Source organism: Daphnia magna, linkage group LG8 (assembly GCF_020631705.1).
Source record: "Daphnia magna isolate NIES linkage group LG8, ASM2063170v1.1, whole genome shotgun sequence".
In the NCBI taxonomy this organism is placed as follows: domain Eukaryota; kingdom Metazoa; phylum Arthropoda; class Branchiopoda; order Diplostraca; family Daphniidae; genus Daphnia; species Daphnia magna.
In genome coordinates, this window is record NC_059189.1 from 8,073,198 (window position 1) to 8,088,720 (window position 15,523).

Consider the following 15,523-nt stretch of genomic DNA (forward strand, 5'->3'; position numbering starts at 1 on the left):
GAAAAATGCCTAATCGAGTAGCAAACCGATTGGCTTTTTTTTTTCGGTGTGGTTTAACGGGTCTCGTAGAATTTCCTGCCCCAACAATATGGGAAATTAATTATAAACGGAAAAACTAAAAGCCTCAAATTTTTTATAATCATCGAAATTGTTATGTTTCGATAAAATATCCCCATTTCTTTTTAAAAATTGCTTAAAAAATACTTAATGGAGTTGTAAACCGATTCGCCATTTACCGTGTAGTTCGGTGCGATTTAGCGGGTCTCCCCATCTCCCAGTAAAAAAAAAAAAGTAAAAATTTTTTTGCGGGAAAACTATACAGGGCCGGTCCAGTTATAGAACCGCCTAGCTATGGAACCGGCTCGGTTATCGAACCGATTTTTCTTTGTCGTGTTTCAGCGCCACCGTTGGCCGTATTATGTACTATATCGATTTTCTATGGCGGGAATGAATGGTTTTTGCCTTTTAAAACATGCAAAAAAATAGTACTGTAATGGGTTTTATCTTTTAAGGCAATGTTGTACATTGGTTCAATGACCCAACTAATAGTAATAGGCGGTAAAGTTATTCATACTGAATACAATAATAATAGGCGGTAAAGTTATTCATACCAAATACAACAGAATACAATGGCTTCCACTATTCATTCTTATCTTCTAGCACCTTGTTCCATTCCAGTCCTTCTACCAACTCTAATTTCTTTTTCCTTCTGGTATGACAACAGTTCTTCTAGTTCATCAAACCACTTCCTCTGTGGATGGTCCCCCACCAATGAAGATACACTAGTATCTCACCATTCATAGCCATAGACTATATTACACATATATTAAAAATCTTTTTAGGTTAGTCATTGCAGCGGTTCGAACACGGGACTATAGATCCATGGCGAACAGCATTACCACTCTGCTATGTGCCCTTCTTTTCTAAGACCGTCAAAGTTTGAGGGATGAAAGAACCAACGATAGGTGGCACTAAGATCGGGTGCTTGGTTATAGAACCATTCAGTTATAGAACCGCGCACAGGCCGGTTCTATAACTGGGCCGGCACTGTAAGGGTGCGTTTTATCGTCAATTTTTTGGCTCAACCCGAACCTAAATTGAGCTCAATCCGTATTTTTTCGTTAACCAATTCGTCACAGTTGAGCTTGATTTCCGTTTTATGGTTAACAAAAAGTTCAACCAAGGTTGTGCTCGATCAAATTTTGCGAGCTCAACCACAAAGGTTCAACCACAGTCCAGACTGTGGTTGAACTAAATTCAAGTTGGTTGACCCTCCCACTTTATAATAATTCTTATTTTCTTTAATCTGGCAACCTTTTTTTTGTTCAAGCCATCACAGCAGACGGCTTTCTTTAGATAGGGACGTGGCACGTGGGTCGTGGTACACGTTTGTAAATTTTTTTTTTATCATAATGAATAGAAAGTGTGATGGTGTTTTACGGCCAAGAGGTAAAATATTAAATAAAAAATAAAAATATATAAAATAAAAAAATATAAAATAAAAATATGTTAAACTTTGGAATAATTCCTCATTAACATTTATTACCATTCCAGAAGTTTGAGATTAAAGATAAGTAAATAACTACTGAATAGACATTGAAGAAATTGGGTCACCTGCATTTTGTTGTTAAAAATGTTTCATGTTGACGTTTTACGTCTGCTACTCCACACTAATCAATATATTTAAAAATTTTAGCAAGTTTCAATAAACGACGTAATACTATTATAAATATTTTTGAAAAATTTATAGACACCGTTATTTCCTAAAGCAACTATTTTTTTAAATTTCTATCAAATTTACAATTAAGCATTTCTGAAAGGGGTGGGAAAGGAGGAGGAGCTTTCCACATGTTGAGATCCATTTTCGTTTTATGGTTAACTGCGTAGTTCAACCAAAAAGTTCTACTCAACCAACGTAAAAACCGTTTTATGGTCAACGAAAAAAGTTGAGCAGCTCAACTACAGGTTGACGATAAAACGCACCCTAACACTAAAATAAAAAAAATTTACATAAATGGAAGCTATACATTTTTGTAATTAAAAGAATTAAAAAATTTGGTTGATAGATGGCATTCGATAATTTCTAGTTCAGTTCGTCAATGAACACTTAGCATTTTTGGTTGATAGATGGCGGCCCGCCCTTTTTTTCCCCTTCTTCTACAATTAAACTCGAAATATCTCCTTAAATTTACGTTTCATAAAGAAAAAAATTATATTTTTAAAATCGCCTTTTAAATCTGCATTGATGATATATATTTTATTTTATTCGTGAAAAGAGCCCACCCGACACGCTTTAGTCCATGTATTAACTGCGAAACTGCCGTTTTCAGTTAACCGTAAGAATGGTGAGACTATTATACGGATTAACCAGTTAACCCGTCGAACTCATCCTTCCTGCCTTCCTCGTCATAAACACGGAGTAAACATGGCGGCAGCGATTGGACTAGGTCTGAAAAGGGGAACTGTTTCTTTAATTACTTCTACTCCGAAGTCTTTTTTACCACATGGTCCTCCTGCAATCTTTGCGAAGTATGACTAAGTATTTTATCTTTCCAAAATATCTATTGGTATTATTCCCGAGTGCTAGTAGACATTGTCGGTGCTCAAGGATTATTTCATGCATTTCAGTCTATTTTATGCCATTCATATAGTTTAAAAAGTTGTATGACTGATATGTATTGATTGGTAAAATTTCTTTTGCAGCCAGCGGCGACATGGAGCAACTTGGAGTCCTGATATGGAATATTACAAACAATATGATGTACCAGTTTTGATTCCTCATACGAATAAGAATGCATGGAAAATGCCACCAATGAATCACTATGAGCCCCCTGTGGAGAAATCAGTTACCAATATCAACCTCAATTTTGGGCCGCAACACCCAGCTGCTCATGGTGTTCTTCGCTTAGTCTTGGAACTTGATGGAGAAGTAATTCTTTCAAGTGAAACAAAGGTTATGTGATCATTAATCACACTGTTGATTTTATATGAAAGACTGTAGTCAGGGCTGATCCTCATATTGGCTTGCTGCACAGAGGGACAGAAAAGTTGATTGAGTACAAAACATACACTCAGGCTCTCCCTTACTTTGATCGCTTGGATTATGTTTCTATGATGGGCAATGAACAATGCTATTCCCTTGCTGTTGAGAAATTGTTAAACATTGAAATCCCCTTAAGAGCCAAATACATCCGAGGTAAGCAAGCATTTAAATTATGTAATCAAGCTCTTATGACTATTGCCAGGAGATTTTAAAAAATGTACGTTAACGTTTTAGTGCTCTTTGCTGAGATAACGCGTATTCTAAATCACTTGATGCAAATCGGGACTCATGCCTTGGATATCGGGGCTTTGACCCCCTTCTTTTGGTTGTTTGAAGAACGAGAGAAGATGATGGAATTCTACGAACGTGTCTCTGGTGCACGCATGCATGCTGCATACATTCGACCAGGAGGTGTTTCTCTGGTAGATTTGTTTTTTAAACTGACAATTCATTATAGTAATGTAATCATTTGATGCCGGCAGGATCTTCCCTTAGGTCTAATGGATGACATTTACCAATTCTCCAGTAAATTCGGTGAGCGCATAGATGAAATGGAAGATGTTTTGACTGCCAATCGTATTTGGAAACAGCGGACAGTCGATATTGGTATCGTTTCCGCCGAAGACGCCCTGAATTATGGTTTTAGTGGAGTAATGTTGCGTGGCTCTGGCATAAAATGGGATCTGAGGAAAACTCAACCATATGATGCATACGATTTGGTCGAATTCGACGTACCAGTAGGAGTCAAAGGGGATTGCTATGACAGGTAATTTTGAAAGAGTCATTACTGCCATTCCATTGGTCGCTTACGTCATTAAATCTTTAATTGGATTTCGTACTTTAAAAAAATGTGTAGCTAACCCCAGCATGTTCTAGTACTAGACTAGCCGGTCTAACTGTAGTTAAAAATAAGAATCACTGAGTTTGTAAGAGGCAACTGATTTATCTTTTTCGTAGGTACTTGTGCAGAGTAGAAGAGATGCGGGAATCCCTCCGTATAATTGAGCAGTGCCTGAATCAAATGCCTGCAGGTGAAGTCCGTGTTGATGATGCCAAAATCATGGCACCGAAACGTTCCGAAATGAAAACTTCAATGGAAGCCCTTATTCACCACTTCAAGTTGTTTACTCAGGGCTACAATGTTCCGCCTGGCGTAACTTACACAGCTGTAGAGAATCCTAAAGGTATCTTGTCTTTTATTTTGATGTAACCACACACCAAATATTTTACGATTCTGTCCTGCTTGATGTATTTACCATAAAAATGCACCACCAATTTGTCTTTTTATGAACTATAAATAAGAGGTAGAAAAACGTGTTGTGACAGGATTGTAGTTAAAAGCGATGAAGCTTTGATCTCCCCAATATGCTGTTTCCAGCCCCCTACCAACTTTTCAGCGATTCGTAAATCCTCTCATACGATACACATACGACGTGTTTCTTTTTACTTACTCCCAATTTATTGTTTATTTATTTAACTGTTTTTTAAAGGTGAATTTGGAGTGTATTTGGTTTCTGACGGTTCGTCACGGCCCTACCGCTGTAAAATCAAGGCGCCAGGTTTTGCCCACCTTGCTGCATTAGAAAAAATTGGTCGGAATCACATGCTTGCTGACATCGTTGCTATAATTGGTAGGTGCTTATACATCTGACCGTTCCTTTTATTTCTAATTACTGACTATTTATTTTAGGAACATTGGATGTGGTTTTCGGAGAAATTGATCGTTAAATGTTTTCTGTCCCTGTGCAGTGGATGAACTGTGGGGTGGGCTTGTACATGTAAGTTCGAGTTAAATTAGGTGTTTGTAATACACACAGTGGCTGGAATGAGGAAAGCCAAATACCGTTGAGTGGGGCTACTTTACAGAAAAAAGGCCAATTTTTGGCAGTATTTTATTACCATAACTCCCTTATTGCTCTAATAGAAGTAAAGCGGAAAAAAGGGTTTAAAGAAAAAGAGATGAAGAATTCGCCTGCATTTGTCCAATCTCGATACCGGGCTGCAGCTGTAAGCATGTGAAAATCGGTGTGTAAAGTTTAACCCGTATGGGGCTATTTTACACAGTAGTGCATTCCTTATGAGAATTGGGAGTAAAATAAAACTGCTCAATAAGTCGATGATGTTTAGGAATTTTCCAAAGATTTTTTTACAGTAGCTACTTTGACACGCCACTATTCCTCTCATAAAAAAAATCAGCGCAATACTGAGTTGATGCGACCTTCAAAAATATTACGGTTTTGACGAAAAAACACTGATAACTCACAAATCCGTTACAGATTTCCGATTTTTTTTTGTATTTGTGTTACCAGCTACGCGACTGATGCGTTGATGCAGAAATTTCGGACTGAATTTATGTTTATGCCCTGAAAACACTCAAATGAGGACGAAAACAAAAACCTTCGCGTTTGATAGGTTGGGGCAGCCCTTTCAGAATATACTACGATGAGATGACATAAATGTCACTAGCTACGCTTGGGAAATGAAAAAAAAAAAAAAATATTGCCTTTGTCTTCTTTATAGCGAACGAAAGCAGGCAACAGCTCTCTGGTTTCTGTGCCGGCAACCATGACGGAAATGTGTGATTTGCTAAAGTCCTTTATGTGATTCGGGTATTTTACCTCTCTTCTAACAATGCATTTTTTCTTCCCCGGATCACTTAGATTACTTTCATCAACATTAATCTTGTTTTCGTCTGGGACAGAAATCAAAGTCTTTTCAAGATGGTCAAAGTACAGTAGGTGCCAAAAGTATCCGAACACTTCGCGTTTTCGGACCATTTTAGCATGGGTTCAAATGACGGAGCGCGCTTAGCGCGATTGAGAAAAAGAGGGTTAAAATATCCACCTAAGTCAATGAAAATAATTTTGTGAACTAATAATAGATAAAGGTATCTAAACAAATTTTTTTTAAATTTTTATGACTTGTAGCCGCTGGCCGGCATATCAGTGCACAAGTATCCGAACGCGAGTTTTTCCGCCGTGCTCTCTTATGGCACTACGTGTCTTCTTTATTATTTTTTAAAATACACCAAATATAAGACTATGAAAGTTTCATTATTGATTGTCGAAATTAATTTGGTTCCATAAGGGGGGGACTTAACCGTGTTCAAATTTTGCCCTAGAACGTATTTTTATTTTAAGTCCAGTATTTACTACGGGAAATGTTAAAAAATTAAGGGGGTAGTTATCTATTTACCGGAATGGTTTATTTTCAAATTTCTTGCAAAATAACGAATAAAATATATGTAAGTCGTGAGTTTGTTTGCACAGGCTTGCCGTTTTGCTTACGGGAACCAAGCCATTGGAAATTAACTTAACCTATAAAGTAATGAAGCAAAGAAAATATATATTATTCGGCATTTAATAATATTTTAAGCAAGCATACTTATGATAGGATTTTAATTTCAAATAATGAAAAACTACTTTAAACTTAATAAATTAGGCTGAAGATTAAAATTTAAAAAATATTTAGCGTAACTTGTTGAATTGTAATTTATACACTTCTCGTTTAACCTTAAGTTCAACATTATCTTGACTTTTAAAATCTTGTTGGTGGTTTGTTATCGAAAAAAAAACTAAATTGTTTTACAACTATTCGATTGGATTGTTCGAAAATGATATTTAGCATATCTGTAGATTGGCGCAGTGGAATAATAATCGTTTGCAGTGCTGGAGACCCGAGTTTGAATCCAGACATAGCCTAATGTTTTTTTCAAGAATAGAGATCCAATACATGTCGTATTTTTAGCCAATTGAAAGCACGTTCCGATATCCTTAAAATGTACCTTGGCGCTGTTTAGGGCGGTCAAAAACACTAAAAATTACATCCGTAGAACATCCAAATCGGATGTCGGGCTGTCCGGCGGATATAAAAAAGATGTACTCAACATCCAACCTCGACATCTGTCGGATATCCGACGGACTGCATTGTGTTATGTAGGTAGCATTCTGCCGTCATAGGGATATCACTGCTATGTCTTTTTTGGACCAAGCGGAATATCCCATCTGTGACTGATCGCTTACCTCCCATCTCGGTGACAGAACAAGCTTCCATAGTGTGTCCTCTCTTCTCACCTCCCCGTCTTACTTACTTTGTCGCCCTTTTTTGGCACAGTGTATTACAGATCACCTGGCTGGCAACAAGATGTTTTTTCGCTAAGTGTAATTTACTGTCTTGTCGACAAAAATACAATCAAAAATTAAACCTAGTTGACGTGATCGTACGCAATCTATCTAAACTCTAGCGACGTGCGCATTGTGCGTCGAACATTTGGTGCAACGACCTTGCATACGAACCCATAAAGCAAAATAAAATAAAAAAAAAAAGGCTAGGTCACAGTCATTGTTCAGCTAGGCAAACCGGCTCATATCCGTAGATATCGAGAGCATCTTAGCTGATGTTAGGTAATTCTGCTGAACACGTTGTGTTCTGAATTTGTGTTGTCTCACGCGACATCATTTGTTTGTCTTCTTGATTGTTCTAGTATTTGGGAAACGACGACGTTGACGCTCACCGTAACACGTTCGGTAGTCATCAGTCTCGTGGTCCCCCGTGAAATTAATGTCTGTCGCGGTGTTCCACACACAGTCAACTTAATTTAGCATTTGAAAAACTAGACAAAAAAAGTTGTTCTCGCTCACTGACAGAAGTTGCAAGTATTGCGGTCGCGTTGTGTCCCCTGATTAGCTAACAATCGACAGATTTTTGCGCATCATGTAACTTGAAACAGGTCTAGACGTGTTCAGACTAAATCGCGTGGTTACCCGTACCACAGTCAGCCTTACCTATCCCTATTTTTCTTTTTTTTTCTCTTTTTTTTCTCCAGAAGGGCGATAAAGGCCGCAGAACATAAACAGAGAAGAGACGCGTTAAGACAAGCCCAGCTGAAAGAACGAAGGGAAATTCAAGCTCGTTTACAGGCAAAAAACCAACAGAAAACTAAAAGTGCCGTAGAGAATTGTTTGAGTCCCTCTTCAACTGAAAGCAGTAAAGCTCTAATCACTAACACAAAACAATTGGTGAATATCGTTGTCTCTTCTGACCAAGAAGACGAGTTCGTGGTTGAACTTGAAACTGATCCGTCTGAACTGTTCTGAAACGGTCGTTCTAGCATTCGGTGGGTATCATTTGCGGTAAGGTTATCCCGACATCAAACAGTCCAAAGTGCATGGTCCTAAACTGAAAAGTTCATTGGTCCGGCACCAAGGACTGGTTTCTGCCTCCCATTGTACAAGCCTTCTGTAACCCTTCAACATCATGGCCGAAGCGAGACCATCAAGTAGGAATTCTGACATACAAACCGAACACAACGAAGAGTTCCCACCTCTTTTTGAGGCAAGAACCAGAAAGCAAGCCCGCACATACGGAAAAAATAGATTTACGCTACTCGTCAAGCGTATTGAGAATTATATGAACGAAGGAAATAGCAGAACCCAGCTGAAATTCCTAAGGAAGGAGCTGGCAAACCAACTCGAGGAATGCACGAGAGCTCATAACATGTACTGTTCATCGAAAGATTTGACCGAGACGCCATCCGAAGACTGGATTATTCAACTTTAAAACATTACTGCAACAATGTATGGACGCATCGACGAATACATCAGAACCATAAACCGGCCACCATCAGCTATATCCAGGAATCCAGAGTCGGATACTAGAACTATTCACATGTTATGAAATATTTTATTTATATTTTTGGAAACGCCGGTATTAACAAGATTCCTTCGGTAATGTCCTTCGGGCAATTTTTTTGAAAAAAATTGTCTATAGACATGTAACGTGGGCCAAAGATAAACAGATTTTGGATCCAAGATTTCTAAATTTCAATCAATTAATAGTGTTTGCTTCGTTCTCCGTCTTGTCTTCTTTCACACTTACGAGTCATGACGTCACCGTTATTAAAATAATCGGTAATAACAAGCCAAGTCTTTCAACTTAGGCTTTTTCGCAGAAGCGTCAATTATTGGCGTCAATTATTGGACCAATAAACTAGTTTTGAATTAGAGAGTAATTGGCATTCAACTATAAAAAACTAATTTACATATTTTTATATTTAAATATTTTTAATATAATAAATAAATAAATATATTTAAATATATTTAAATTTGCAATATAAAAAAATATATAAAAATCTACTGTTTAAAACATTTTGTTAAAGAAAAAACTTACTGTTTAGTGACTGTTATACAGCCTTCTGCACTGACTGCAATGCATTGACAGTTGTAAGGTTACGCAAACAAAAGCGAATTGACTGTCTAGGATTCGGCAACCAGCTAGGTAACAATTACGCAAATTAATTTTTTTAAACTGTAATAGAATCAAATGAAAAAACCACTATACCACGTATCAAATTTTGACAGAATTTTGTACAAAATTTGGGGATGATTGGTCATTCAGGGAAGAAACATATATGGAAATACATAATGGACATTAAACCTTCTGAGATCTACTACTACTACCCTACCCCCTACACCCCAAACCCTAAAATTTTTATAGTCCTTCAGTATATATACATATATACCCTCAGGGACATGGCGTTTATGGGGAGAAAAGTGGTGTACCTAATCATGTGAACGATACTTTAGCGCTATGGGTGTAACTTCTACAATTTTTTTATGCTGAGATAACTTTTAGAGCACTTTCTCTTCTGATAGAGGAAAAAAGAAAAAGAAATTTATTCCTTATCAGTAAAAAGATATTCAAGTTTTCCTAAGACCCGTAGTGCCATAAGAATTCACAAAAAAAAACGGGGGTGTACCTAATCGTTTGGTGGGTACTATAAGTAGAAAAAGCGATCGACTCTACTAAATGGTCGTTCAGCCACAATGAAGACAATCAAATGCAGATATCAAGTCATGACGGAAAGTGGCAATCCATTTTTCGATTACCCAAAATGGACCTCAAGCCGTTTGACGGTGACCCCAAAAATTGGCAAGACTTCATTGCTATTTTTCGTTATTTAGTTCACCACAACGCTGACCTAACCACAACACAGAAAATGGCAGTGTTGAAACCAGTGGTGCCACTTCGAAAATTGGGAAAACTTGGAATTTTTTACAAAAGACCTGAAAAACCTGATTGCCACATCACTGTAAACCTGCTGGAAACTTGCACATTTTTCTAAAAACCCTACTAAAAACTAGATTTTTTTTTAAACCTGTAAACTTGCTGAAAATTTGTAATATTTTCATGAAAATGACCTTTTAAAGTCTTTATCTGTACTTCAATTTTTGAAACAGTTGAACATAGGAGATCAATAAGAATAATACAAACAGAAAACGTTAACTTGATTAAATATTATGGAACGAGAATCACATTGTGCATCACGAAAACTTTCAATTTTCATTGGAAAAATTATCAGAGAAATTCTCTGATAGAAGAGAAGGACTTCTATTTGACTCCATCTCTTTCACCAGGATCGACAACTGCATTAGATTTGACTTTTGATACTACTTCAAGTAGTTCGTCAGGAAAGATATAATTGTGATGTGTGATGTGTGATGTATAATTGTGCGCTTTTTCCTTCATTAAAAAACCAATTTTTTAATATGCAATCAACTCACGAGTGTGTCATTTTTCATTCTACCTCGTCGGTAACTTTTCGTTTCTTTCATGCTGCTGAAAAAACGCTCTGCGGTTGGATTGCTGGCTGGCAAACAAAAGATAAGAGAAATGACTTTGGTTAGTTCAGGAAATCTTACTTCGCCGAGGACTATTTTGACTTCTAGTACTACGTCCCAGTACTTTTGTACCGTAAGATTTTTATTTCGTCGTTACTTTCTGCTCCAAACAAGTTATTAGAAAGGGACCTTTGAGTTCGCCATTCGGCATCGGCTTTAATTATATCACAGGAGTCGCGCAGAAAAGGGAAGCGTAAAAATGCGAGACTAGGAGGTTTGCAAGACCTCGCATTGACAGGATAAAAAAACTCTGCGATATCATAAACTTCATCATCGAAATTGAATCTAGATTGCATCTGTTTAATCGCTGTCGAAAAAAACGACAACGACGCTGCACAGTAGAAATTTTCTCGTCAACGCTTAAGATTTCAGACCTGTTTATAGCGGTGGCAGGTTGATTATTCACTTGAATTAAAGGGGCTCGATTTCGAAAGAGGCCAGCAGACCCAGGACCATTGGAACGAGAATTTCCTTGAGAAGAAGAGTTTGATTGACTTTCCGGGCGATGATTAACCGGTGACTGGGCAGGTTGGCGTTGCTGGCGTTGCTGGCTACTCACTTGAGATGCTGTTTTCATTTCTAAGATACTCGTTGTTGTCATGGGTCATAATAATACCAATTGATATAATTAAATAATAGCCTATTTAATCAGCCAAATGCTTCAAGCTAACTTTATTACCCAAATAAACATCCGAAAGAGGAAGAAATTGGTCTTCGAGAAAAGGATCGAGCTGCATAGGATCACACTCATTAACATAGCTATCTTCCATGAAGATTTTGTTTCAAAGTATGTACATGTGGAACCTCCGATTGAAAAGTTATGTTGAATTCGTTGAAAAAATTCAGTGCGTACACAAGGAACTCAAGATACACTTTGGTGAAGGGATCTTCTGCTGCTGTAATCATGAGATCATAAAATACTGTCGGGTCCTTCTTGTTTTCTTCTTTGTAGTACTCCAGTAGAGGGTCTATTCGTTCGAGAACTCTGCTAACGGCATACTCCAGGGCTAGCCATCTAGTCTGACCAGGAGATAGGAAGACGTGTTCAGGAACTTCAAATAACTTCAAAATTTGCTTCCTCAAAAGCCTACATCAGAGTAGAAATAATCCCCTTAGCTGTACCATCTATCAAGTCAATAAGATCAAAAGGTTCAACGATGAAACGCTTCTTGCACTTGTCCCAGTAATGAACCATGACAGCAAGCTGGCTGACAGTTGAAACGTCTGTTGTTTCATCGATGACTAATGACCAAAATGTTTCCGATAGTCTCTTTTTAAGGGCATCAGTTAGATATGTTCCAAAGCCTAAGAGGAACAAAAATTAATACATGAATGGTAAAATAAAGCATACTTTTCATAATATTTACCATATCTTATGATGTTTGAACATTTTGTACGTCCCAAATTGACTTTTGACAAAACTTTGTCATCAGGAAACATACTTTTCAACAACGCAAGGAAGCTGTCAACAAGGGACAAGGGAAAATCATTTTCAGCTATATAAGCACAAATTCTTACTGTGAGGATCAGGACTTTTTACTTTCGCTCTTCCCAAAAAATTGCTTTGCTCTCTCTCTCTCACCTTCCCCAGCTAAGAAAACTAGGGTTGCAGCTTTATGGGATTCTCGTTCACTGTGTTTTTGAATGTGTTTGTTACACGCCTTGCAATATGCTGTCACAATCTTCTTTCTAGAATTGAATTTGTGATCAAGCCATGGCTGGAACTCTCTCAACTTCAGCCATGAGAAGAAAAATGTAGGGGGCTTTCGTTTCTTACGTGATTTGGCAGATTTGACCTACATCACAAAAATATTTATCATGAAAATAATGTCAATATATAAGTAGAAATATAAGACTTACAAGTTTTCTCTTGACTGATCCACTCCCATTCCCAACCACTTGAACATCGGATTCCGATTCTGATTTCTTATCTGATGTGGACGAAGAAGACATGAATTGGGGCCAACTACTTTGTTTAACACCAAAATTGTGAGCAAAAACGAAGTAATAGTTAAAAAAAATATAAAGGATCTGAGGCTTTGAGCATGGTTTTTTCTTTTTCGTTCAGCAGAGCAGACGATTAGACGAAAACGACAAGGCGTAAACGTGGCTAATTCCAATTTTTTATATGTGGCGTTGTGAACTCATCTAATTTACACCGCTTTTTTCTTAAAAACTGAAAAAATTTCCAAAAAAGACACAAAATAACTGAAAAACACTGTGAAAAACCTGCAAAAGTGATCAAAACCTACCAAAACTTGCAAACCTGCAAGATTTTAAAAGAAAACTTGTCCAGACCCTAAAAAACCTGCAGAACAGGTTAAAACCTGCAAAGTGGCAACACTGGTTGAAACGCTGTTTAACAGTAGAAGTTCGTGACGGACTGGGTGATTCTTTGTCAAATCCGGCTTTGTACCAGCAGGCCTTACAGGAGCTAGAGTCAACTTATGGTCATCCACAGATTGTGTCTCGAATGTACATACAGTCTCTTATTCAACTGTCACGAGTCAGCAACAACGACTATATAGCATTGTTGAAATTTTCTCAAACGGTAAACGGTGCAGTTGCGTCACTCAGGAGCGGTGGCTATCACCATCAATTAGCATCATCCGGTCTTTTAGATCTCATCGTAACCAATTACCATCTGAGGTACAAAGCAGGTGGGGGTGGCAAATCGTGAAGAAGCACCCCGTCTGTCTCTCTCTGTAAGACTTCGCAACGTGGCTCAACAAATTTGTCAGAGGTGAAATGATGGCCAAGCACAGCCAGATGTATATGACGCAAATTCCGCCAATTAAGAGTAAAAGTGGATTGAAACCGGGCCGGCAGACAGACAGCAAATTTGGTTTTTCACCAACCATCAACGCAGTCCCTCACGGAGCTGCCGTCAGCGCAATGAATCTAGAAAACCACCTTGCCAAACGAGGACATGGAGTAGGAAAAAAACTCATTTGCCTTCTTTGTAAGGAAGATAATCGCCTTGCGCAATGCAAAGTGTTTGCTGACAAGTCGCCCGAAGAAAGAATCGGTTTAGTAAGGGAGCAGGGGTGCTGCCTAAGGTGCTGCTTAAGGTGCTCTGCTTAAGCAGAGGACATATGAGCCGAGATTGCACAAGTAAGAAGAAATGTGCAGTAAACAACTGTTCTCAGACGCACCATTCCTTATTACATGAGTAACCATGCCTCGTATCAACACTGGACCACGAGACACCTACAGAAAAGAAGCCTATACTGAAGCAACCGTTCAAATCACTCAAGCTTCCCTTAAACGTAGGAACAGTTTCAATCGAAGGTGACCAAAGTTGCACTGTGCTACAAATAGTGCCAATCACACTCGAAGCCGATGGAAAGACGTTAGACACGTACGGTTTTCTTGATCCAGGGATCCAAGCATCGTTAATACTAAATAACGCTGCAGAGCAACTGGGCTTGAAAGGCAACGAAGAAACAACAAGACTAGGAACGTTTCATGGACAAGACCCGGTCATCAAAGTAAAGAAAGTAAAGTTCAACATTCAGCCTCGAAACGGGAGTCGCTCGTTTCCCGTCAACAACGCCTTTTCCGTGCCCGACTTAAATATCAACACGCAGCAGATCGAGTGGCCCATAAAAAAGTGGCAGTGGAATTGTCTTTCAGGTGTGGAGTTGCCAGTTTCCAATTTCATTTATTGACGCCAGCAAAGTTACAACGCTCATTGGAAGAGACGTGATGAGAGTTCATGACGTCATAGATCAGCGCATTCCACCCGACGGTATGCACGCCCCGGATGGAATACTCACTCACTTTGGATAGAGCATAGCAGGACCGGTCACAGTATCACTTTTGAAGCCACAAGTTTCACCTCAACTCTCTGTAGGACACATTTCCCGCCAGCAATCCGACGAAATTCTCAGCGAAGCTGTGCAACGGTTCTAGTTAACAGAATCTTTTGGCGTCGGCTCATCACAAGTACCTAAGTTATCCCTCGATGTTCAAAAGGCTCTCCGTATTCTCCAGGATACTATCAGGCACACCGGTGAGCGATATGAAATCGGCCTAATGTTCAGACATCCAGAAGTGAAATTGCCCAACAAATGCAGAAGTGACGTTTCGTCAATTTTTATCGCTAGAACGACGCTTCAAGAAGGACCCAGCGTTCACTAAAAGTTACGCAGCCATTGTCAACGAATATATTTCAGACGGTCACGCCAAACCAATGGAAACAGAAGCACTTACATCCGAAGGATCGACTTGGTATCTTCCACATCATGGCGTTACTAGAGCGAGCAAACCTGGAAAGGTGCGGGTTGTGTTTAATCCGTCCGCCTGTTTTCGTGGCACCTCATTGAAGGAGCCATTATTCAAAGGGCCAGACATGCTTACTCCCCTCATAGGAGTGTTGTTGCGTTTGCGGCGGTTCCCAATCACGATTTCGGGAGACATAAAAAAAATGTACAACCAGGTACAGGTTCCAGAACCTCAGCAAGCCTTTTTGCGCTTCTTATGGAAAGAACCCGGCAGTGGGGGGAGCCCCCAGACATTCCAGATGAGGGTCCATGTGTTTGGTGCTGTGTCCACCCCACCAGCACAGCAGAAGATTTTGGAGAAAAATACCCTAATGCCGGGACCGGGTCTTAAAAATATGTGGACAACTATCTTGACTCAGCTGAAACTGAGTCTGACGCGATCATCCAACGACAAGACGTGACAAATCTGTTGAAATATGGGGGATTAAACATGGTACAATGGTTGTCGTCGTCTCGGCCAGTTTTCGCATCCGTGGAGCAGCCTGATCGCGCAAGAGCACTAGATCTAAACGCGG

The 15,523-nt window shown here is 38.9% G+C and overlaps 2 protein-coding genes across 4 annotated transcripts; one reads left to right on the forward strand and one right to left on the reverse strand.

Moving 5' to 3' along the window:
- Positions 1–1,397: 1,397 nt before the first annotated feature.
- LOC116929665 (NADH-ubiquinone oxidoreductase 49 kDa subunit) lies at positions 1,398–4,890 on the forward strand. 2 transcript variants are annotated; one of them, XM_045177538.1, is made up of 9 exons: positions 1,398–1,449; positions 2,277–2,529; positions 2,704–2,929; positions 2,995–3,196; positions 3,278–3,465; positions 3,526–3,809; positions 4,001–4,227; positions 4,534–4,674; positions 4,734–4,890. In XM_045177538.1, exons 1-9 carry the CDS (start codon positions 1,413–1,415, stop codon positions 4,769–4,771), a joined length of 1,596 nt encoding a protein of 531 aa, XP_045033473.1. In that variant the 5' UTR covers positions 1,398–1,412; the 3' UTR covers positions 4,772–4,890. The 2 variants fall into 2 exon arrangements, with proteins under 2 accessions (XP_045033473.1, XP_045033474.1); XM_045177539.1 differs by having other exon boundaries at positions 2,331–2,529.
- Positions 4,891–11,365: 6,475 nt separating this feature from the next.
- LOC123475256 lies at positions 11,366–12,254 on the reverse strand. Of its 2 annotated transcripts, none has more exons than XM_045177687.1 (3): positions 12,090–12,254; positions 11,814–12,027; positions 11,366–11,737 (listed from the first exon to the last, which is right to left on the reverse strand). In XM_045177687.1, exons 1-3 carry the CDS (start codon positions 12,160–12,162, stop codon positions 11,482–11,484), a joined length of 543 nt encoding a protein of 180 aa, XP_045033622.1. In that variant the 5' UTR covers positions 12,163–12,254; the 3' UTR covers positions 11,366–11,481. The 2 variants fall into 2 exon arrangements, with proteins under 2 accessions (XP_045033622.1, XP_045033623.1); XM_045177688.1 differs by having other exon boundaries at positions 11,366–11,742.
- Between the last annotated feature and the right edge of the window lie 3,269 nt (positions 12,255–15,523).